Genomic DNA, 24,387 nt, shown 5'->3' with positions numbered 1-24,387 from the left:
CAAGTCTTTCAACACGGGGCCACTTGTTTATATCATCATTAGGTCCATCCAAGCTTACAATTTTCCCTGCTCCCATCCCATACTGTGTAAAGGTCTGGAAGGGTCAATACTGAAGGTCCCACACAGATCCTGGTGGAAGCATAGCTTAAGGTCATGGAGGACTAAGAGCTATTATCCAGCCCCTTCCCCCCTCAGTCTCTGTAAAAATGGCCTAGAGTTTCAATGGCCAAGTGCAACAGGGATGGAAGTTGCACAATGTGATCCTGCAAAATCCTCAATGTAGCAGACTCCAAAGGAGTTGCCCGATAAATTGACAATTTCAGCGGGCATGTATCATTAAAACCAAACCTGCCAAGAACTTCTTTCAATTTCTTTCTTAGCTGTTTCAGCATTGTTATGGACTGGGTCTGATGGTTTATATTTCTCCTTCCTCTGTGTAGCAATGTAGGATGGACACTATCCAATAGTATGAGCGTCACAAATTTATGGAGGAGATATAAGTGTTCTTGAAAGGTTGGTTATGTATGTAAAACCATCAAGCTCTCAAGTTATTTAAACCCTAGCACTTTAAAGTTTATTGAAAAAAACACAGCCTGGCGGCGTTCATGGGAGTTGAAAAACTCCAGCTATTATGGCATTTAAATCCCTGTTTTTTAAAATAAAATTTAACAAAAACAAACCATCCTGTTAGTGAAACTTGAAGAAAATCCTTTTTAACTGTCATAATGGTTCTTTGGAGAAAGTGCAGATGCTGGAGAGTCAGAGTTTAAAGTGTGGCGCTGGAAAAGCACAGCAGGTCAGGCAGCGTCCGAGGACGAGAAGAGGCTTCGTTTCAGGCAAAAGCCCTTCATCAGGAACGTTGAGGGGGGAGGTGGTTGAAGGTGACCGAGAGATAAAGAGTGAGGTGGAGGTGGTGCTGGGAGGAGTTTAGCTGGGAAAGTGATAGGTAGATGTAGGTGGGGGGGAGGGGGGGGAGCTGATTTGATAGGTAGGGAGGGTGGAGCAGATAGGTTGGAAGGAAGATGGATAGGTTGGATAGGTCAAGAGGGCGAGTTGGAGGGTTGGATCTATGATGAGGTGGGGGGGAGGAGAGATTTAAAAACTAGTGAAGTTGGCGTTGATGCCGTGTGGTTGAAGGGTCCCAAGGCGGAAGATGAGGCGTCCTTCCTCCAGTCATCGTGTGGCTTGGATTTGGCCATGGGGGACGTCCAGGATTTACATGTCCTTTGTGGCATGGTTGGTCACAAGGCAGTGGGTTTGTTTGATACATGTATCCCAAAGATGTTCCCTGAAACTTTCCACAAGCTGGCCTCCTGTCTCCTCAATGTGGAGGAGCTCACTTCAAGAGCAAAGGACATAGTAGATGAGTTATTTTGGTGTACAGGAAAATCTCTCCCGAATGTTTGAAAGATCCTTTAGGACAATGGATGGAGGTGAGAAGGGAGGTGTGGGCACAGATTTTACACCTCTTGTGGCAGCAAGGGAAGGTGCTGGAGTGGAAGGTGGGTTGGTAGGGGGCATGGATCTAACAAGCGATTCGCAGAGAGAATGTTCTCTGTGAAACGCAGGCAGTGGTGGGGAGGGAAATATATCTCTAGTGGTGGGGTTTGATTGTAGGTGGCGGAAATGGTGGAGGATAATGCACTGTATCCGGAGATTAGTAGGTAGAAGGTAAGACCAGGGGATGTTCTATACTTGTTGTAGTTGGAGGGGTGAGGTTCAAGGGCAGAGATGTGGGAAGTGGACATCACTAACACCTTCCACCTTGACCTCAAGTTCACCTGGAACATCTCAGACACCTCCCTCCCCTTCCTGGATCTCTCCGTCTCAATCTCTGGTAACCGTCTCAACACAGACATCTATTTCAAACCCCCATTCTCCTATTAATTGCTCAGTCCCCTTCCATCCCTGCGCCCCCCTGCCCCGCCCACATACATTCCTGATGAAGGTCTTATGCCAGAAATGTTGACTGTCCTGCTCCTTGGATGCTGCCTGACTAGCTGTGTTTTTCCAGCACCACACTTTTCGACTCTATAATGATTTTTTGTTGATCCGACGCTAAGAGCTATCTTGGTTCTTTCCATCTTTTCTCACCATCTCAGCAAGATTCTATGTACAGAGCTTAATTGATAGTTCAAAAAAGTTATTGAAGAATTAGCTACCTTTAATATGGGGTTATGAGCAAAGTCTGTTTTGATATGGGATTAAGTACTTGAAGGGTTTAAATGCTTCAATTAGACTTTTAAGAGTGGTGGCATTATTTTACAATTACAAAATCTGTAGTTGATATTCAGGCCACTATTTTATTTCATTAACATGGTTCCTGAGGTCTGCTCATGGTGAATATTGGGTGAATCGGCATGAAAAGTGCAAGGGCAAAGGATGGTGCATGGATGATCTGGGTTGGCATGAGTTAGCATGAAGGGGATTTGGGTGCTACAAGGAGACATTTGCCTGGCTTGAAGCCATGGCCTGGCATTATTATGGCATGGAGACATGGAAGGAGAATAAGGAATGTTGTGGAGGGTAATAAAATGAGAGAGGTGAGAGCTACAGGGAGTAATATTTAATACACAATTGACACACATCCCTAAGAACCAAACTGGGCCTTTTAATACAACCCAGCATGGTATGAAACAACCCTTGTGGTTACCTCCAATCTGTGTCTTGGAGCACTGGGCTCCATTCCATCCTTCACCTTCACTCTCTGGAATGAACATTAAGCTACTTGAGGGAGTTTCTCCTGAGATCACTATGGCAAGCCAGGAAATTTTCTGATTTGTGCTCAGGAGTAGAAACTTGAGCCATACACTACTTTGATACACTACTTTGATACACTCCTTTGATACACTACTTTTCTCATGATGGAAAGTTTATGGCCTCTTCTTTCCTCTTGATCTGTGCGACTCTGAATGAGATTGCCATGAAAGGCTATTGCTTCAGACAAACTGTGCGTGTTGTTACAGTGCAGTAGCAGAGAGACATCCAGAAACATTAGGAATCCATTCAATCACACTTAAATTTGACTTTGAGAAAGGAAAGGCAGATAAATGATTGAGCCTACCTCCCTGAGAGTTACTTCTCTCTGCCGTGATAAGTCTTTAAGCTGCTCATTCAGACCTTTGACCTGTCTCTCATGGGAGGCCACAGCTTCCTCAAACTGACCTCGGAAGGTCTTCAGCTCAGCATTAAGGTTGTTAATGGTGTTCTGGGTGAAAAGGAGAAGATGCAGGAGATTAGTCATTTTCAAGTCACTCTACAATGTGGTCTTGGCTTCAATATTAACTCACTTTGAAAAGAAGAAAACGATGCATTAGGAAAGCAACCCTAGGCTGATTGTCACCTTGTCCTGCTCTTGCCGACCGTGTAACTCCCGTTTCACCCGATCGATTTCCATGTTCGCGTTGCCAAGTTCACGTTGGGCCTGACTGAGTTTCTCCGACAGGATATTTTTCTCGGATTCTTTGAGACACAAGGCCTTAGAAAAGAAATACATCTGCTCAGCTGGTTATAAGGGAGCTTGATTCATTAGGCAGACTGACCAAGAAAAAGAATAGATGACCGCACAGAAAGAAAAAGAGCATCTGGTACAACTGATAGCTGTACTTTTGTAACCAGTTGGATGGATGACATTTTCCACATCACAACAGCTCCAACCCTGATGGATGATGGATAGCCATTCCTATCAAACAATTTGCAGCTTCATCAATGCAGCAATGTTATCAGATGGTAATTCTATCATTAGTCACATTAGACTTGCTTTTGACTAACATTCCTTCGTACTGAAGGTGCAGATGGTGTTCCAGTGGGTAGCTGTAACCAAACTGGGATGAAGCTCAAGTCTAATGGACGACCATACTTCCCAGTTTCCCAGAGCAGTAAGTCATTATGTCAATCCACCTGTACTTCCATTCATCCTGGAAAAGAACAAGTCATTTCAGAGTCAATGTCTACCAAAAGTGTGTGAGGGGATGTCGACAGAGACTGCGTGCAACTCTGGAAGTTTGTAATGATTCCACAACAGACCATCATATTAAAACTTAACAATCTGTTTAGGGAGCTGTAACCTGTAATTTCTAATGTAGATAAAAATTTGTGTCTCCAGGGAGCTTTAGAATAAAACCACATGATTCCATTATTTTGAATGAACAATACTTTACAAGTTAGAACAGTAATGTAATACTAAAGCCCAGAAGATGGATTAAAGGTGGTTATATATGCTAGAACACCCTCAGCATAAATCAAATATGATCAAGACAGATCCCACAGATTTCTCAGCATCTTTCCCAGATATTAATAACATGACGGGTCACCAGATCTCATTAGGCTTCACAAGGGAATACAATTCTTCAGTAATGTCAATCTGGCCGCAAGGTACCCTCTCAAAAGCTATTATGCCACCAACTGCTTCAAAAAGTGCTTCTGTTCTGGTTGATCACCTTCTGCACTGGGTCTAAGATCAGTTGGACTCTGAAACTGGACTCGGTATTCATAAGTATGGCCTCTGCTCTCAGACAGCTAGCTTTACTGTGCTAGTGCTGCCCCGGCGTTCTCCCCATGAGTTTTAATCTTGCTCAGTTTCCATGAAACAGGTTTTGCTTGTGAGATGTCAACCCTCTTCTATTCTCTCAGTTGTACTGATGTGAACAGGCTACTTTCAAGCCCCTGGTGGTTTCTCCCAAAACAGAGTCAGTGACTTTCTTACTTTCTCAGCTCCCAGGTCTTTGTCTGAACACCGACTCCAACCCCTAGCCACCTACAAACTCCTGGAACTTCTTCGCAAGTTTGTTTGAACAATTTAGAACTATTTTAACTACCTTCAACTCTTCAGTGAGTTTCCCCTGTATACTTGAGCTGTCTTCCCAGCAAGACAGCTAACCGCAGCACTCCTTTAAAAAAAAATGAAATCTCCATCTCCCTCCTTCCCATCCTTTCCTTCAGTGTCTGCCTGTCTACCACTTGTTCAGTGAACTGCCCTGTGTGACTTATCGAAAACTTGGCAATAAACTCTGCCCCTATCACTGGGCAGAATCAGTCCAGTTATTCCAGGGAAAATAACCTTCTGTGTGGAATGTGACATCACACACCTTACATCTGTGCAGCAGAAGGTATGCTGTCACATTCCACACGGAAGATTATTTTCCCTGGGATAACTGGACAGATAAGCAATGGAGCTCACCAGAGGTAGCAAGGACAGTTGGGTTCATGCAGGCATTGATTGTGCACGGGAGCCATGCAAACAGGCTGGGGTTCTCTGATTCATATCATGGATTTAATTTTCTGCACAACAGTCCTTTAAGGGATGTTGCCAACAGCACAAAAAAAATTAACAATTTTTATTCATTTGTAAGACGCAGGTGTCACTGGCTGGCCAGCATTTATTGGCTGTCCCTCCAACTGTTAGGCCACTTCACAGTCCACCACATTGCCAGACCAGGTGAGGATGGCAGGTTTCCTTCCCAGAACGACTTTAGTAAACCAGACTAGCTTTCCCTTCCAACAATCATTCCACGATCATCAGTAGATTCTTAATTCTAGATACTTCATTTTTATTGAATTCAAGTTCCATCTGCTGCTGAGGCAGGATTTGAACATGGGTTCCCAGAACGTTGGCTGAGTGTCCTGGGATAACAGTCTATCAATAATACCACTCGGCCATCGCCTCCGCTCTTCACACAAGAGATTGAAAGAACCAGCCTCTGACTGGTCATTAAATTAAACTGGAATAAAGTGTTACATTTACAAAGGAAACTGCAGTCTTGGCTCATAATTGTCTCATCGGGGGTCAATTAAAGTGCGGCAGAGGGATTCAATTAAACAATAACATCAGCACACATATGGAGTTGTTTTACCAACCACAAGCAAATAGCAGGTGCAGTTTAGGAGCTGAGTGTCAGTGGGAAGCTTTAGCTATCACACGGCAAGACTGCTGGAATGCTTGTAAGTCCAATCTGGAAGACCCCAGTCCAACCAATTTACATTCTATGCAGCAGACTAGAGAGGTGGCAGAAGGAAGCTGTCAGGGATCTGCCAAAACCAATCTGCAACCGGAGTGCCTCCTTCCTATAAATCCTCCCCTTCACCGTGTGGAAAAATGTGACCTTTCCTCCTTTAACCACATGTGTTATCCTCTGTAATCTGTGTAACATCACTTCAATTTTTAGAACATGATGCTTGGGGAATATAGTCCCACACATCAGTTCCATGGACTGTCTCCAAGTATTGCACATTACACAGCTCTGTACTACAATCCCGTGGAGTATCTTGTACGAGGATGTTTAAAGACACCAACATGTTCTTTACCTGCTGTTTCTGGCTCTCTGCCTGGATCAGACTCTCGTCCCTCTCCTTTTGTAAACTGAGGATTTCCTCAGTTAGCTCCTCTTTCTCTTCTGCAAAGCGGGTGGCCAGGTCTTCACGTTCAAGTTGAAAGCGTTGAATGGCTTCATCCCTCTCGGAGGTCAGCTCAAGGCGTAGGATCTCCTGGAGGGAGCACGGAATGGTGTAGGTCAGTCAGGAGCCAGTTAACAATATCTATAACCCCCACCCTTAGAAAGTTCAACATCAGACTTTGATTCAACAAATTTACATAGGCACACTTAGTCAATCCTTTTACAGACTTCATCTTTGTTTGGAATGCTGCATGTGACAATTTCAAACCCTGTTTCAGGCTAAATGGCGGAAAGGTTTATTGCTTTGTTTAAATCCATTCACAGGATGTGGGCGAGGTCAGCATTTAATGCCCTTCACAGAGAGCAACTACATTGCTGTGGGTTTGGAGTCACATGTCACCCAGACCAGGTAAGGGTGGCAGTTTCATTTCCTGAAAGACATCAGTCAGCCAGGTGGGTTTTTCCGACAATCGATTGGTGGTCATTGTGCCCAGAATATTAACCCGGGTCTCCAGATTAACACTCCAGTGATAAAACTGTGAGGCCATCCCTCCCCTGCACGCGACTAAGTATTGATTGCCAATTGCACGCAATTCCTTGGACTTACTCACTAACTTTGGAAACAACAAAATTTTCACACAGCAAAATGAATGTTAATTTTGGGTTAATTTATGTGGAAGGAGATTAAATAGGTTGCTAGTCTGTTACATAGGGCAGATAGAGTAGACTGTGTGTATCATGAGTGGAAAGTTCGACTTCGCTATTGCTTCTTCTTCAAGTCATGCCTTTTCTTTCCGGAGACTTTCAACGTCCTCATCATGGACCAGCTTCTCATTGTTCAGTGAGAGTTTGGCCTCCTGCTCAACTTGATTCAGTTTCTGTTGCAACAGCTCTTTATCCCGTTCAAAGTTGATCAGCTGTTGCTCCGACTCCTTGTGGGCACTGTCAATCTCCACTGAAATAAATAAAGCAATGACAGTCATTTTTTTTTCTGAAGCAGCACTGTTCAGATAGATCTCAGCACAGTCTGGATTCAAACAAGTGCATCGTAACTGGGTACAGTAGGATTGGTTTGGCCAGATAGAGGATGCAAAGTATCTGAGTATGGTAGGGTAGGTGGTGTTCAACTGAGGGTACAGCGCATCTCACAGAAGCGTATAAAATTCTAAAAGGAGTAGAAAGGTTAGATGCAGGAAGCACGTTCCCCATGGTCATTGAGTCCAGAACTGGGGTCATAGTTTAAGGATAAAGGGCTCAGATGAAGAAAAAATTCCACATCCAGAGAGTGGTGAGCCTGTGGAATTTCCTATCACCGAAAATGGCTCAGGCCAACACATTGAGTGTTTTCAAGAAGGATGTTGTTAGAGCTCCTGTGGCTAAGGGATCAAGGAATTTGGAGGGGCGTGGTGGAAGTGAAATTAATGTATTGGGCTCGATGATCAGCCATGATCATAAGGAATGGCAAAGCAGGCTTGAGGGGTCGAATGGCCTATGCTTGCTCCGATCTTCTATGTTTCTATGTATCTGGATATGGTAGGGTTGGTTATCCAACTGAAGGTGCGGTGTATCTGGGTATTTTAGGGTAGCCAGTGCAAGCAAGAAAAGAATGAACAATTTATCTGGATGGTGCTTCCAATTTAATATTTTGTTTGATAATGCTCCTGTGAGGTGCCTTTGGGTGCTTTTCCATACAAGTAGCTATATAAATGCAAATTGTTGAATTCAGAAAAGCCACTATGTAAATGCAACTCCTTTATTTTCTTGAGTTGAAAAATGTGGTGCTGGAAAAGCACAGCAGGTCAGGCAACATCTGAGGAGTAGGACAGTCGATGTTTCGTCCATTAGCCGTTCATCAGGAATGTGTCAGGAAGCGGGCCGTGTGGTAACACATTCCACACTCTTATCACACTTTGACTTCAGAAATTTCCTTGAAAACCCTAACTGGATCTATGAATTTATATTTTTATATATTTTGCTTTCAGACTCCCATTGTGGAAAGAATGTATTGACGCACAGTGTATCAAACCCTTTCATTATCCAAACCATCTATTAGCCCACTCTCTGCCTTCAGTTTTTCAAAGAAAAGAACTCAAACATCTTCAGTTTTTCCTGATAGTTATATCTTCCTAGTTTTGGAAGCCACTGGCTGAATAGCACTTAATGTCAGCCTCCATTATGCTTAAGTCAAAAGTGTGCATTGGGAAAGAAAATAGATGGGGCTGGAAGTGGAAAGGACAAGTGTCTTGATCTGTGAGGGCTGTGGCTGCAGGACTCACCAAGATGAGGTCCTCTAATAGGAAACAACATTACACACAGACCCATGCACTCTACGAAGTATGGAGGTATGGGGTTTCTATTCCCTGACCATTCTAATGCATTGGGCCCTGCTGGTTACGTACCTCCCTGCCCCAGGCATCACTGTCCACCACAGTCCCTTTACACATAGAGGTCGAGGAAAGAACAGGGACATTGTAGGGTGAGCAGCAATGGTGTCAGCGTTATCCACTGCCCTGTATACACCTTGTTCATCTTGCTTCCACAGAATGCAGCAGGGTCAAAGCACAGACGGAAAATCACAGCACCATCCACACCTTCTCTGACAAGTTCAGAATCTGTATGTGAATGAGCAGGGCAGCCTCAGAGTGCCAGCTGTAGTCTGGGTGCACAGCAACCTTTTAAGTACAGCTCAGGTGATAGGGTCTTTCATCGGATATCCTACAAGTGGTAAATTGGTCCAGGAACAACGTGTAGTAAAGATGGGAATAGAATTGAACACAAATGATGGCATGGGGTGGATTTGGTTAATGACGTGGGTGTGGTGAGATCTGGCAAGACATTTCACCAGGCCTTGCAGTGAGAGTCCCTCTATTAATCTCACATGTACGCAAAACAATGCAAGATTCAGCCAAATGTTACGTATATATTCAAATGAATTTGCAAGTGACACAGCCATTCTGTAAGTTCACTATTGTCTTCTTGTGGTTGGTCACATTCTTTCTTCTTGTTGGAGTTGTTCACAAATTGAGAGATCCCACTTCTAATTCATGGCTCTAGATCAATTCACTTATATTGTGAACAACAGTGGTCCCTGTACTTAATCCCTACAGAAAATCATTTCCTATATTTTGCACAATTTGAGCAGCTCCCCTTAGCACCATCTGTTTCCTGTTTTGTAACCAGCTTGTTATCCATTTTGCTATTTATCTTGTGAATTCAGACAGGCTGATGTTAGCATTCAGACTATCTGGTACTTATTTTTGAAAGAGAATTCTATGATTACTTGAAAAGGAAATATTTACAAGGCTATGAGGAAAAGGCAGGGAGTTGCACTGGATGGTCTGCTCTAGCAGAGAGCCATAATGGATCGAAGGGCCTCCTTAAGCGCTAGAACCATCCATATTATAAGCTAAATGTAGGTTGGAAAGGAGTTAATAGAATCCTTAAAGTGTGGAAACAGGTCCTTTGGCCACCAAGGTCCACACCGACCCTACAATGAGTAACCTACCCAGACCCTATTGCTCTACATTTACCCGTGACTAATGCACCTAGCCCACACATTCTTGAACACTATTGACAATTTAGCATGGTCAATTCACTTAACCTGCACATCTTTGGATTATGGAAGGAAACCCACGCAGACACGGGAAGAGTGTGCAAACTCCACACAGTCGGCCAAGACTAGAATCAAACCCAGGTCCCTGGTGCTGTGAGGCAGCAGTGCTAATCACTAAGCCACTGTGCCACCCCTGTGGACCTGGAAATTTCAGCAGTAGCCTATCTACCGTCAGTACACCTGCCCCGACACTGGTGGTGTGGGAGACATTGGTTACCTGCCTGTGGCCCAACTGAGGCTGTAAGTGGGCAATTGATGCTCAGTTAAGGGAGGCATCACATTGTCACACTGATGAAATGGACAATGGGAAGGGTCTGCACTCAATGTGTTACCCAGTAGAATTAAGTATGCAGCTGATGCAGGATGGAATGGGAGGTCTGCTTCATCTGCCCCTACCCTGGTGATCCACTCCCCGCTCACAAACCCTGGGCATCCTGTATCAATTGGAAGCTGCCCTTCCACAGTTTTGCCTTCCCACATCTACCCTAGTCACTGCCTTGTTTAGTATGATCTGCTGGGGCTCATAAAATCATAGAATGCCTACAGTATGGAAACATGCCCCCCATCCCGACACATCCACCCTCTGAAGAGTGACCCACCCAGACCTCATTCCCCTATATTTACACCTGACTAATACACCTAACCTACACATTCATGAGCACTATGGGCAATTTAGCATGGCCAATCCATCTAACCTGCACATCTTTGGACAGTGGGAGGGAACCGGAGCACCCAGACAAAACACACGCAGACACAGGGGAGAATGTGCAAACTCCACACAAACAGTCACCCAAGTCTGGAATCAAACCTGGGCCTCTGGCACTGTGAGGCAGCGGTGCTAACCACTGAGCCATCACCCATCAGCCATGCTCTGGAGAGATCTCAGAGTGATTCGCATGGTTAGGGTCCATTGCTGAATGCTACCTCCATGACCTATTGCAGTGACCATCTCTCTAGCTGATGTGCACAGCTGGCAGCTGCAATGGGAGACAGACAGAAGTGCTGCCTCATAGCAGCTTCATTGTCAAAAACATTGAAAGAGAGTGAGCAAGCTCTTGTGGTGAAGTGGTAGTGTCTCTACCTTGAGGCCTGGATTCAAGCCCCACCTGCTCTACAGGTGTGTTATAAGATCTCTAAGCAGGTAGATTAGAAAATAAGTAAAATGATGAGAGCTGAGCTCCTCACTATGAAACATAACTTTCTGATTCTATATTACATCAGCTGCATTATCCCTGCTACTCCTTCTGTTACTTCTTCCAGGAAATCACTGGGGTTGGTCCAGAATGAGTATCCTATTTGGAAATTGTGGTGATCATTCTTTGATATTTTTCCAATTGTTTGAGGCTTTTCTACACAGCTTTAGGTGAAGTTTTCATAATCTTTTCTACCATCAACAATACACTGATGATCTGCAGTTCGCTCGAATTGTTCGACTCCCTTTTAAAGTATAATAAGTACATTAGCTTTTTGAAAGTCTACTGGCACTAATCCTTTGAAAATGTGATTTACATATCAGCAGTTCTGTTACCATAGAATCCCTACAGTGTGTAAACAGGCCATTTGGGCCAACAGGTCCACACTGACTCTCCGAAAAGTTACCCACCCAGACCCGTTCCCCTGTCCTATTGCTGTACATTTACTCCTGACAAATGCACATAATCTACATAACCCTGAACACTATGGGCAATTTAGCATGACCAACTCACCTAACCTACACATCTTTGGTTTGTGGGAGGAAACTGGACCACCCAGAGGGAGATTGTACAAGCTCTACACAGAGAGTCGCCCAAGGCAGGAATCGAACCCAGGTCCCTGGCGCTGTGAGGCAGCAGGGCTAACCACTGAGCCACAGTGCTGCCTTTTTCAATGGATATTTGAAGATGCACAGATGCAACCCATTTCAACTAGGATTCAACACTCAAGTTTGATTCGTTTATTTATTATCACCCCACTTCCAATTTAACTGATTCCCTACGATGCAAGATTATTTTTTGCTTCTGTCACACCCACCTGTGGCTGCTATTGAGGCAAATTAATTATCTACTATTTCGGTCAACATCATTACCTGCAAGCTCATCTTGCTCATTCCAAAGTCATCCTTTGTAAATCCTTATTTTAATCTAATTAATTATGTTTGTAAAATGATTTATCATGAAAAATTAATTTTGCAGTTCCTCTTTGCCTTCCTAACTGCTTTTCAACTTCTTTTCCAATTGCTTTCCATTCCCATTTTTAAAAGTAAAACATTCACCCTTATCCTGCTGTATAGAAGGTTGATCAACTGAGACCACAATGTTGCTTGGTGCAGTGAATTGGTGATACTATTTTGAGGGTGCAGTTTGGCTGGGTACATTAGATAGATATTAAAATGTAAGGCATAAAATTGCTGAGTGCAATGGGTAAATTGGCTTTGTTGGTACAGTACATTATGAGGGAGGAACTAAACATGTACTGAACACCAGCTGGTTTAAGAATGTACAAAGAATGAAGCTATTCTATTAGGCATGTGATAATCTACGTGCACCTTTTAAATTCACACACAAAATATGCACAGGCATATATATAAAAATGGGGAATCATACATTAAAATTTATACAACCTAGAAGTGACTCCTTGGCAAGGAGGATGGTCTGGTTCTCTCCTTCTAACTGCTCCTTACGAGCTTCCAACTGCTGAACTAACTGCTGGGATTCAAACAAGCTGGTCTCCAAGGCTTCCTTATCTGCCCTGAAACAAAACAAATTTCAAAACTCAGCAAGATCACAGGGTCACGATGATAAGTCAAAAGCATATATCAGCACAACACACCAGACAGCATCGTGGGCTACTTCAAGGAAATGGATTTTCAAATTGATCACATTTTGGAGCCATACATTTTGTGCCTCCACTAAAGTCATAGAGTCATAGAGATGTACATCACAGAAACAGACCCTTCGGTCCAACCTGTCCATGCCGACCAGATATCCCAACCCAATCTAGTCCGACCTGCCAGCACCCGGCCCATATCCCTCTAAACCCTTCTTATTCATATACCCATCCAGATGCCTTTTAAATGTTGCAATTGTACCAGCCTCCACCACTTCCTTTGTAGCTCATTCCATACACGTACCACCCTCTGTGTGAAAAAGTTGCCTTTTAGGTCCCTTTTATCTCTTTCCCCTCTCACCCTAAACCTATACCCTCTAGTTCTGGACTCCCCCACCCCAGGAAAAAGACTTTGTCTATTTATCCTATCCATGCCCCTTATCATTTTATAAACCTCAATGAGGTCACCCCTCAGCCTTTGACACTCCAGGTAAAACAGCCCCAGCCTATTCAGCCTCTCCCTATAGCTCGAATCCTCCAACCCTTGCAACATCCTTGTAAATCATTTCTAAACCCTTTCAAGCTTCACAATATCCTTCCGATAGGAAGGAGACCCAGAATTGGACACAATATTCCAAAAATGGCCTAACCAACATCCTTTGCAGCCACAACATGACCTCCCAACTCCTTTACTGAATACTCTGACCAATATAGGAAAGCATACCAAACACCTTCACTATCCTATCTGCCTGCGACTCTACATTCAAGGAATATGAACCTGCACTCCAAGGTCTCGTTGTTAAGCAACACTCCCTAGGACCTTACCATTAAGTGTATAAGTCCTGCTAAGATTTGCTTTCCCAAAATGTAGCACCTCGCATTTATCTAAATTAAACTCTAAACTCCATCTGCCTCTCCTCATCCCATTGGCCCATCTGACCAAGATCCCGTTATAATCTGAGGTAACTTTCTTTGTTGTCCATTACACTTCCAAATTTGGTGTCATCTGCAAACTTACTAAATATACCTCTTATGTTCACATCCAAATCATTTATATAAATGATGAAGAGTCGTGGACCCAGCACCGATCATTGTGGCACTCCACTGGTCACAGGCCTCCAGTCTGAAAAACAACCCTCCAGCACCACCCCCTGTCTTCTACTAAGCTTGTCTATATCCACCTGTGTAATGTCAAATGGATCCAAACCAAACACTGAAGTAGGAAGCTTGATAGCATTTCCTCTTAATAAAAACTGAAAGAACCTTGGACGCTGTAAATCAGAAACAAAAACAGAAATTGCCAGTAAAGCTCAGCATGTTTGGCCGCTTCTATGGAGAGAAATCAGAGTTAATGTCTTCAGAATTTCCCCTTGCAAGGTTTGTTCAGAGGTTGCAGCTTTACAGATCTCTGCCTTCTAACTCAGTATTCCAGCTCACCCACCTAATGGCTATCCCCCATCCTTCAACCAATGCCAATCACCTGTGAGTGTTCAACAGCAAAATCGACCAACCATTACCACATAATGCACCCCAACTTCAGCTCTGCCTTAGCACTTGCTGCTGCAAATCTTCCCAGCAAGACCTGATTAATGGCACACAGCCAGTGTGAGGAAGAGTTTTCCTCAGGGAGACCAAGGCTAACTGAGTAAATCCGGAAGCTTCATTCAAAGTGTAAATTAAACTCATCGAACATGAAAAAAGCTTCTTTGGTCCAATTCATCCATACTAACCAAGTTTCCCAAACTGAAATAGACTCATTTGCCTGTGTTTGGCCCATGTCTCTCTAGACATTTCCTGGTCATGTACCTATCCGAATGTCTTTCAAATGCTGTAACTCCACCTGCATCTACCATTTCCTCTGGCAGTTGATTCCACACATGATCCACCCAATGTGTGAGAAGTTGCCATTCAGGTCCCTTTTAAATCTTTTCTCTGCTCACCTTAAGATTAAGCCCCCTAGTTTTGGACTTTCCACCCTAGGGAAAAGACCTTTGCTATTCACCTCATCTATCCATGATTTTATAAACCTTGATAAAGGTAAACCTCCAACCTCCTACACCCCAGTGAAGAATGTCCCAGCCCATCCACCCTGTCCTTATAACTCAAACTCCCCCGTCGCGGTAACATGCTTGTAAATAATGTTTTTCTAATTCAATTCTAGGATAAAAATCAGACTCTGACCTCAAATCTTTAAGTAAGTTAAATAGCCTGGCTAAACAGGCCACTACCTGATAACAGCTGTTATCTATCAATCACTCAAAATCCCTTGCCTGAATAAAGTGTAGATTATGAAAACAGGAAATTAATGTGAGAAGTAACTTTCATCACAGCACCATGTAAGAAAGGGAACTCTTTCAGTGCGTGGTCAGTAAAGATGCATTCACTGTAAGGAACTCTTTGCTAGAGAGAGAGAGAGAGAGACAGTGATTATCCCTGGGAATTGGTGCACAATGGGATTCAGTCCTGGGATTAAAAAAAAAGATGTGCTTTAAGTAAGGTTCACTATAAATAGTAGTGTGTGGGGTTTGCTGAAGGTTTGTGTGAATGTGTTTTTCTCTTTTAAACTTTCTTAGTAATTTCATTGCCTGGTAAGAAAATGCTACAAGGGACTGTCTTTAAACTGCTGTAAATTAGAAAAGCATATCCTTTTTAAAGTAGCTACAATTGGAGTTACATGAGCACACCAAGAATAAGAGAAAGTCAGGGCCAGTGTAATAAAGCAAATGAACTTTTATTCTGCTTTGGATTACTTAATGTAAAGGAAGTAACATTAAAAAAAGGGCTGCACTATTAAGTGAAGTAGTTGACCTGTGGGAAGTCATGGGTCCCATTGGTGACCAAGATGACAATTGTGCCAGCTGCAGAAACCTGAGCTCTGGGTTTCAGAGACTGAATGGTGGCTGCAGTCACCATGGTGCATGGGCATGGCTGAGAGTGACATGGATGTGGCACAGGGTGGTGGGCATACCACAGCTTGAGGGACCTGAGGAAGAAAGGAAATGGGCGGCTGTTAGCCTGTCCAAGAGAAGCAGTCAGGTCGTCTTATGCACGAAACGCCGATTCTCCTGCTCCCCAGATGCTGCCTGACCGGCTGTGCTTTTCCAGCACCACACTCTACGACGCTTGATCTCCAGCATCTGCAGTGCTCACTTTCTCCCAGGTCTCCCTTGAGGTCAGCCTTCGAGAACCTGCACATGAATCAGTTTGGGAAGCTGAAGGTGGTGCCGATTCCTCGGGGGAGTGCAGTTGGAACCATGTTTGTGGCAGCACAACATAGTCTGACTGTATAGGAGGGGAACAAGAAGAAAGAAAGAGCAATAATGATAGGGATTCGTTAGTCAGGGGAACATACAGGAGTTTCTGTAACCATGAGCGTGACTCCAGAACGGTCTGGTGTCTCTCTGGTGTCTGGGATGTCACAGAGTGACTACAGGACACTCTTTGGGAGGGTGAACAACTAAGAGATCATGGTCTATGATGCAGAGGTGCTGGTGTTGGACTGGTCTATGACAATATCAATAATTTAGGGAGGAAGTAGGATTTGTTCCTGCAATCAGAATTTGGGAAGCTGCGTAGGAAATTAGCAACCAGAACCTCAATGCCATAATGTCCAGATTACTTCCAGCATCTCATGAGACAGATAAGATAGCTGAATGAATGAATGGAATGATGGTGCAGGAGAGAGGGCTTTAGATTCCTGCGTCAGGCTCCACTGAAAGAGATGGCAACGGTCTGAGCAAATGGGTTGCACCAGAACAGAGCTAGGCATTTTTCTAATGAGAGGACTTTAAATGAAATCAACACAGGTGTGGAAACCAAGAGGGAAGATTTGCCAAGAATTTTAGATTCGAAAATTATTTCCAGAGACAGGCAGAACTGTCATAGAGAATAGTAAGTTAACAGGTAAAGCTGGAATAAGGAAAAAAGTAGTGAAATCTGAATCAGGGTGCCACTACGTGTGTGTGAAATCCAGAAGTGAAGTTAATAAAGACTGGGCAATTACAGGTACAGACTGCCATGTGGAACTATGATGTTGTGGTGATATCTAGGAGTTCGGAAAGCTGGCGGTTGTGGAGGTGGTGGATGGTGTGTGGGGTGGGGGGGGTGAATGATTGTAACAAGGTCATCGAGGTGCACCTCTTAGAATCTGAGTTCCCTGATTCAGGCTGCTAACTTGGTCCAATCAGGGACCCCTGGCTGACAGATATAAACAGGAGTGATCCCCTGCAACCGCAGATTGCGGTGGTTCACGGACTCCCAGCCCAACTGCTTGTTCTGTGGCGCTGTGGAGTCCGTGGACGATGTATATATTGGGTGTGGGTGTTTGCACTCCCTTTTTGATTTTCTTAAAAACCTCCTCCTCTGCTTTTGGTTGCACTTCAGTCCCACGCTCCTGATCTTCGGGCACCCGGTACGGAGGAGGGAGGGCAGGTCCGAGGACCTCCTCGTGGGTCTGCTCCTGGGCCTGGCCAAACTGGCCATTAACAGGTCCAGGCAGCGGGCCGTGGAGGGGGTTGTTAGGGCCGACTGCCTGCCCCTCTTCCGGGGTTACGTTAGAGCCCGGGTGTCCTTGGAGAAGGAGCACGCGGTGTCCACCGACACCCTGGAGTCGTTCAGGGAGAGGTGGGCGCCGCAGGGAGTGGAGTGCGTCATTTCTCCCTCCAACTCTATTTTGATTTAGTCCCTACCCTCCCCTTCACTGTTTTGCTCACACAGCATTGCCCTGTGGTTTGAAGGGCAGTGCTTGTCACTGGCCACTTGGGTGTTTTTCATATCTTCCTGGTGGTGGAAATTGAATAAAGATTCGTACACTTTGTAAAAAAGAAAAAAAAGAAAAAAGAAAAAAACAGGAGTGATCCCCTGCAACCGCAGATTGCGGTGGTTCACGGACTCCCAGCCCAACTGCTTGTTCTGTGGCGCTGTGGAGTCCGTGGACCATGTATATATTGGGTGTGGGTGTTTGCACTCCCTTTTTGATTTTCTTAAAAACCTCCTCCTCTGCTTTTGGTTGCACTTCAGTCCCTCGCTCCTGATCTTCGGGCACCCGGTACGGAGGAGGGAGGGCAGGTCCGAAGACCTCCTCGTGGGTCTGCTCCTGGGCCTGGCCAAACTGGCCATCAACAGGTCCAGGCAGCGGGCCGTGGAGGGGGTCGTTAGGGCCGACTGCCTGCCCCTCTTCCGGGGTTACGTTAGAGCCCGGGTGTCCTTGGAGAAGGAGCACGCGGTGTCCACCAACACCCTGGAGTCGTTCAGGGAGAGGTGGGCGCCGCAGGGAGTGGAGTGCATCATTTCTCCCTCCAACTCTATTTTGATTTAGTCCCTACCCTCCCCTTCACTGTTTTGATCACACAGCATTGCCCTTTGATGTGAAGGGCAGTGCTTGTCACTGGCCACTCGGGTGTTTTTTCCTATCTTCCTGGTGGTGGAAATTGAATAAAGATTCGTGCACTTTGTGTCTTTTCACTGTGTCTCACACCTGCACACACACACCATGGGTGCTGGGGAAATAATAAGCACTACCGCACTTAGGCGGTAGTGTGGGGAAAAAAAAAGAAAAAAAAACAGGAGTGATCGCCTGCAACCGCAGATTGCGGTGGTTCACGGACTCCCAGCCCAACTGCTTGTTCTGTGGCGCTGTGGAGTCCGTGGACCATGTATATATTGGATGTGGGCGTTTGCACTCCCTTTTTGATTTTCTCAAAAACCTTCTCCTCTGCTTTTGATTGCACTTCAGTCCCACACTCCTGATCTTCGGGCACCCGGTACGGAGGAGGGAGGGCAGGTCCGAAGACCTCCTCGTGGGTCTGCTCCTGGGCCTGGTCAAACTGGCCATCAACAGGTCCAGGCAGCGGGCCGTGGAGGGGGTCGTTAGGGCCGACTGCCTGTCCCTCTCCCATGGTTACGTTAGAGCCTGGGTGTCCTTGGAGAAGGAGCACATGGTGTCTACCAACACTTTGGGGTTGTTCAGGGAGAGGTGGGCACCGCAAGGAGTGGAGTGATTATTTCCTCCTCCAACTCTATTTTAATTTAATCCCTGCCCTCCCCTTCACTGTTTGATCACACAGCACTGCCCTTTGATGTGAAGGGCACTGCTTGTCACTGGCCACTTGGCTGTTTCTTTCCTTCCTGGTGGCGGGAATTGAATAAAGATTTGTACACCTTGTGTCTTTCACTGTGTCTCACACCTGCACACACAATATGGGTGCGGGAGAAAAATAAGCACTACCGCAGTTAGGCGGTAGTGTGGGGGTAAAAGAAAACAGGAGTGTCATGGGTTCTATTCACTCTGAGAGCTGGCTCTGAGGAAGTTGGATCAGTGTGGAGTGAAGAGAAGGACTCTGCTCTCTCAAGGGAAGAGGAGACTAAAAAAAAATAAATACACAGGAGAATCAGACATCATGACACTCTGACAGTTGGCTCTGACGAAGCTGGATCAGTGTCAAGGATTCACCATTTGTGTCAAGGAACTGACTCCGTGCTGGCTGGGCCAGTCAGTGTGTTACTGCTGCTGTTGGTTTCTGTTTGCTTTTGGAGGAAACCTGATTCCTGAACTGGCTGGATTATATAGCCAGGAGAAATTGAGGACTGCAGATGCTGGAGATCAGAGTCGAGAGTGTGTTGCTGGGAAAGCACAGCAGGTCAGGCAGCATCTGAGAAGCAGGAGAATCAACGTTTTGGGCATAAGACCTTAGCCAGTTTGTTAACTGGTATTCCTTTTTATTGCGGACTGATTTCTAAACTGCCTGATCCACACAGTCAATATGTTTCAGGTGTAACTCAATTCCCTTAGGGAACTGTTGTTTCACTGGCTGGTGACAGCCTGTGGTTACTCTTTTCTCTCTTACTTTGAGAAAAGGATAATGTTGATTTTGAGGCAGGGCTTAGCCCTTACACTCTAGTTTTCTTTGTTTTTTTGTATGTGTCTTCACTGTGTTTTAGTGTTTGGACTGAGCCCTTGTGAGAAAATACAATTTTCAGATGAGCTGTTCCTGTGGATAGGCCTGGCCCTGGGACTGGGCCTCCGCAAAGACTGAACATCTGTGTGTGTGCTGGGAGGTGAGCACTTGCTGCATCCTGGAGTTCGGGAGTAGACCCTGCCTTCGGGAGCGAACCAAACCCCTGTGATTTGACAGCACCTTTACAATGTACTGTGTTCCTGTGAGTGGGCCCGGTTCTCTATGGGTGGGCCAGGACTCTATGGAGACTGAACACCTGTGTGCTGTGGGGTGTGCATTTGCTACCTTTAGGAGTGGACTCTGCCCTTGGTTGTGGACTCTGTTTTTAACAATGGACTCTGTTTGGAGTGGATGCCATTTCTGACAAGGCGCTTTGTATACTGGATTGGACTCTCTTGCTGGGAATGAACCCTATATTTTGAAGAGAACTGTTTATTGTAATGAGCTCTGTATTAGAAGGGACTCTGTTTGTTGATAACTGACTCTGTTTTCTTTGTTGGGGATATCACCCGCACTGTCTTTTGTGTTCCTGGGTCTAGCAGGCCTCACTGTGAGCTGGGAGGCTCATAGGTCATCCTGAAAGCTGTCACCCCGAAAGCCGGGGGGTGGGTAGACAGCCCTGTGAACATGAAAGTGGGTAGGCTGCCCCAATGCCGGTCACCCCGAGAACTGTCGTCATGGGGGGATTGGGGAAACAGGACAGGCTGTCCTAGAGGTGGCTGGAAGGTGTGTCAGGGCAGACTGAGAGCCAGAAGGGGCGTAGGAGCAGGCTGCCTTAGAGTGTTCGGAAGGTGGGAGGGACGGGTGGTTTGCTGGGTTGGGTCTGTATTCTATGCATTGGTTTTTAATCTAATTGGACTGTCTTACATGTATTTGTTACTGTTACTGTTCTGTGATGACTAAAAGTGGGATTTAAGGTTTGTCCTCCTTTCCCTGAAAACTGGTTGAATGGTCGGGTTTGGGGCCTGGCCTTGCCGCTCCTCTCCCTTGTAAATTGCTGCTTCTCTGTATACAGCTGTTAATGTTAATTGTTTTGTAAATTGTATTATTTAATAAAATAAACAGGAAAAAACAGGAGTGTCAGACATCTTGACACAGTCAGTGTGTACTATTAACTTGGCACAATCAGGAAAACCCTGGCTGGCTGACATAACCAGGGTCTGGCAGACCTCGCTGTGAGGCTCATAGGTTGTCCCAAAAGCTGTCACCCCGAGAGCCGGAGGGTGGCTAGGCCATCCTGTGAACCTGAGGGTAGGCCACCCGATGCCAGTCGCCCCGAGAGCCGGAAGGTGGGGGTAGGCTGTTCTGCGTGCTGTCATCCCAAGAAGGGGTAATCGGGAGGGGCTGAACTAGAGGTGGTAGGAAGGTGTGTCAGAGCGGCCGAGAGCAGAAGTTGCATAGGGGCAGGCTGAGATCCGGAAGGTTTGTAGACTGCCCTGCACGCTGTCATCCCAGGGGAGGGGACGGGCTGTCCTAGAGGTGGCCGGGAGGTGTGTCAGGGCAGTCCTCAGGCCGGAAGGGCAGTTGGGGAAGCTGGAAGGTAGGTAGGCCATCCTGACCGATGTTTTCGGAGGTGGGGGTGTTGCGGTTGGGAAGCAGGACGGGCTGCCCTAGAGCTGGCCGTAAGGTGAGATGGGCAGACCGAGAGTCGGAAGGGCCATGGGGCAGACTGAGAGTCTGAAGGACCATGGAGCAGACCGAGAGCCGGAAGGGCCACGGGGCAGACCGAGAGCCGGAAGGGCCATGGGGCAGACCGAGAGTCGGAAGGGCCATGGGGCAGACTGAGAGTCTGAAGGACCATGGAGCAGACCGAGAGCCGGAAGGGCCACGGGGCAGACTGAGAGCCGGAAGGGCCACGGGGCAGACCGAGAGCCGGAAGGGCCATGGGGCAGACCGAGAGCCGGAAGGGCCATGGGGCAGACCGAGAGCCTGAAGGGGCATGGGGCAGACCGAGAGCCGGAAGGGCCATGGGGCAGACCGAGAGCCAGAAGGGGCATGGGGCAGACCGAGAGCCGGAAGGGCCACGGGGCAGACCGAGAGCCAGAAGGGGCACGGGGCAGACCGAGAGCCGGAAGGGGCACGGGGCAGACCGAGAGCCGGAAGGGCCATGGGGCAGACCGAGAGCCGGAAGGGCCATGGGGCAGACCGAGAGCCTGAAGGGGCATGGGGCAGACCGAGAGCCGGAAGGGCCATGGGGCAGACCGAGAGCCAGAAGGGGCATGGGGCAGACCGAGAGCCGGAAGGGCCATGGGGCAGACCGAGAGCCGGAAGGGGCATGGGGCAGACCGAGAGCCAGAAGGGGCATGGGGCAGACCGAGAGCCAGAAGGGGCATGGGGCAGACCGAGAGCCGGAAGGGCCATGGGGCAGATTGAGAGCCGGAAGGGGCATCGGGCAGACCGAGAGCCTGAAAGACCGTGGGGCAGACCGAGAGCCGGAAGGGCCATGGAGTGGACCAGAGCCGGAAGGGATGTAGGGGAAGGCTGTCTTAGAGTAGCCGGAAGGTGGGAGTGACTGATGGATTGCTGGGGGTTGGTCTGTACTTAATTGGACTGTTGTTATATGTACTCGTTACTGCTTTGTGACGGCTGAAAGTGGGATTTTAGGTTTATCCTCTTTTCCCTGAAAACTGGTTGAACGTTAGGGTTTGGGGCCTGGCCTTGCCGCTCCTCTGTTAATTGTTTTGTAAACTGTATTGTTTAATAAAATTTTTAAAAAGTGTCAGACATCCTGAGACTCTGAGAGCTGGATCAGTATCGAGGACCCTCCATTCATGTCAGGGAACTGACTCTGAGCTGGCTGCCTACATCCAGTGTGTTACTGCTGCTGTTGGTTTCTGCATTTTGGGGAACCTGTTTCCTGAACGGGCTGAATTATATAGCCAGTTTGTTAACTGGGATTCCATTTTTATACTGTTTTTCTTTTCTTTGTGTTTACTTTCCCCTTCCCTATACAGCGGTAGTACTTATTTTTTCCCCAGCGGCCATGTTGTGTGTGTGTGTGCCGGTGTAGGACACAGGGAAGAACAACAAACATGTAAATACTTATCTATATTCCACCACCAGGGAGAAAGGAAGCACCAGAGTGGCCAGTGACAAGCAATGCCCTTCTTGACAACTGGCAATGCTGAGTGTTCAAAAAAATTGAAGGGGGCATTCCTTTTTATTGAGGATTGAGTAGATTAGGCAGTTTAAAAAAAAATCACTGTGTTTCAGTTGTAACTCAGTTCTCATTAGGGGACTGTTGTTTGACTGGCCGGTTATAGTGTTACTCTTTTCTTTTACTTTGAGAAAAAGGACAATGCTGATTTTGTGCCCTTGCACTTTGGTTTTCTTTTTTTTTTGAATGTGTTTTCACTTCTTTTAGTGTTTGGACTGAACTCCTGTGAGCACTTTCCAGCTGAGCTGTTTCTGTAGATAGGCCTGGCCCTTTTGTGGGTGGACTAGGCCTCTGTAAAGACTGAACACCTCTGTATGTGTGTGTGCTGCGGGATGTGCATTTGCTGCTTTCGAGCGTGGACTCTGCCTTGATACTGGAAACTGTATTGTGAGGATTTTGTGTATTGTGGGGATCTTGTGAATTCTGTTAATGTCTGTGGGTTTTGTAATTGTGTTTTGAGTGCGGGTCAGAGTGGGCTAGACAGTACGTGGGGTGGCCAGGAGCTGGCGGATCAATGACCAGGCTGGTGGGAGGCTGGTCTGTTAGTATGCAAGGTGGCTGGGGACTAGGCAGCTGGCAGTGTGCCTGTAGGAAAGCTGGTCAGGGGAGGGGCAGCCAGTAATGTGGGTCTGGCTGGGGATTGGAGGGTTGATGACTGGCCTGGAGGGAAGTGGATGGGAGGAGCCTGTCAGTACACAGGGTGGCCGAGGCCAGGCAACTGATAGCATCCTTGCAGGAAAGCCGGTATGGAGCAGGCCAATCAGTACGCGGAGGTTGAGCCAGGCAGCCAACAGCAGACCGTAGGAAGACTGACGGGGGTGGGGGGGAGGACCGGTCAGTACATGGGGAGGCTGAGCCAGGTGGCTGACAGCAGCAGTAGAAAGGCCGACTGGGAGGGGGCCAGTCAGTACGCAGGGAGGCTCACAGCCAGACAGCCGATGGCCAGTCCATAGGAACACTGGCCAGGGGAAAGGGTCAGTCAGTACGCGGGGTGGCCAGGTGGTAGAAGGCCAATAGTCCAACTGTAGAAAAGCAGGTTGGGGGTGGTTTGGTCAGTAAGCGGGGTGACCTGGAGCCCGTGACGGATGCCTGTCTGGAGGAAAGCGGACTGGGGAGGGTCAGTAAGTACAGAGGGCAGCCTGAGACCGGAAGGCCACCGACTGTCCTGCAGGAAGGCTAGCCAAGGACTGTCTGATCAGTATGTAGTGTGGACTGGTGTCAGGTGTCTATTTTATAGCTATATTGGGTCTGTGTTCTATGCACTATCTTTCATTTGATTGCAGTGTCTTGTCTGTGTTTGTTACTGTTATCTTTGTGATGACTGACAGTGGGATTTGGGGTTTGTTCTCATCTTCCTGAAAACTGGTTGAATGGTGGAGTTTGGGGTTTGGCTTTGCCCCTTTCCCTGTGTATATATAGAGTGGGTTTTTTGTGAACTGTTGTTTTTCATTTATTGTTAACTGT

General features: G+C 46.7%; 1 protein-coding gene across 1 annotated transcript in view; it reads right to left on the bottom strand.

Moving 5' to 3' along the window:
- Positions 1 to 24,387, bottom strand: part of crocc2 (ciliary rootlet coiled-coil, rootletin family member 2) — a 296,172-nt gene that overhangs the window by 125,286 nt on the left and 146,499 nt on the right. The window contains exons 19-23 of the mRNA XM_072573057.1: positions 12,605 to 12,732; positions 7,178 to 7,347; positions 6,304 to 6,483; positions 3,344 to 3,478; positions 3,065 to 3,208 (exon numbers count right to left, since the gene is read on the bottom strand). Of these exons, the coding sequence (XP_072429158.1) occupies positions 3,065 to 3,208; positions 3,344 to 3,478; positions 6,304 to 6,483; positions 7,178 to 7,347; positions 12,605 to 12,732 (757 nt within the window). The remainder of the gene's footprint in view (positions 1 to 3,064; positions 3,209 to 3,343; positions 3,479 to 6,303; positions 6,484 to 7,177; positions 7,348 to 12,604; positions 12,733 to 24,387) is intronic.

Source organism: Chiloscyllium punctatum, chromosome 6 (assembly GCF_047496795.1).
Source record: "Chiloscyllium punctatum isolate Juve2018m chromosome 6, sChiPun1.3, whole genome shotgun sequence".
In the NCBI taxonomy this organism is placed as follows: Eukaryota; Metazoa; Chordata; class Chondrichthyes; order Orectolobiformes; family Hemiscylliidae; genus Chiloscyllium; species Chiloscyllium punctatum.
Note: the sequence above shows the minus strand (reverse complement) of the source record. Positions and strands in the feature narration are given on the sequence as shown.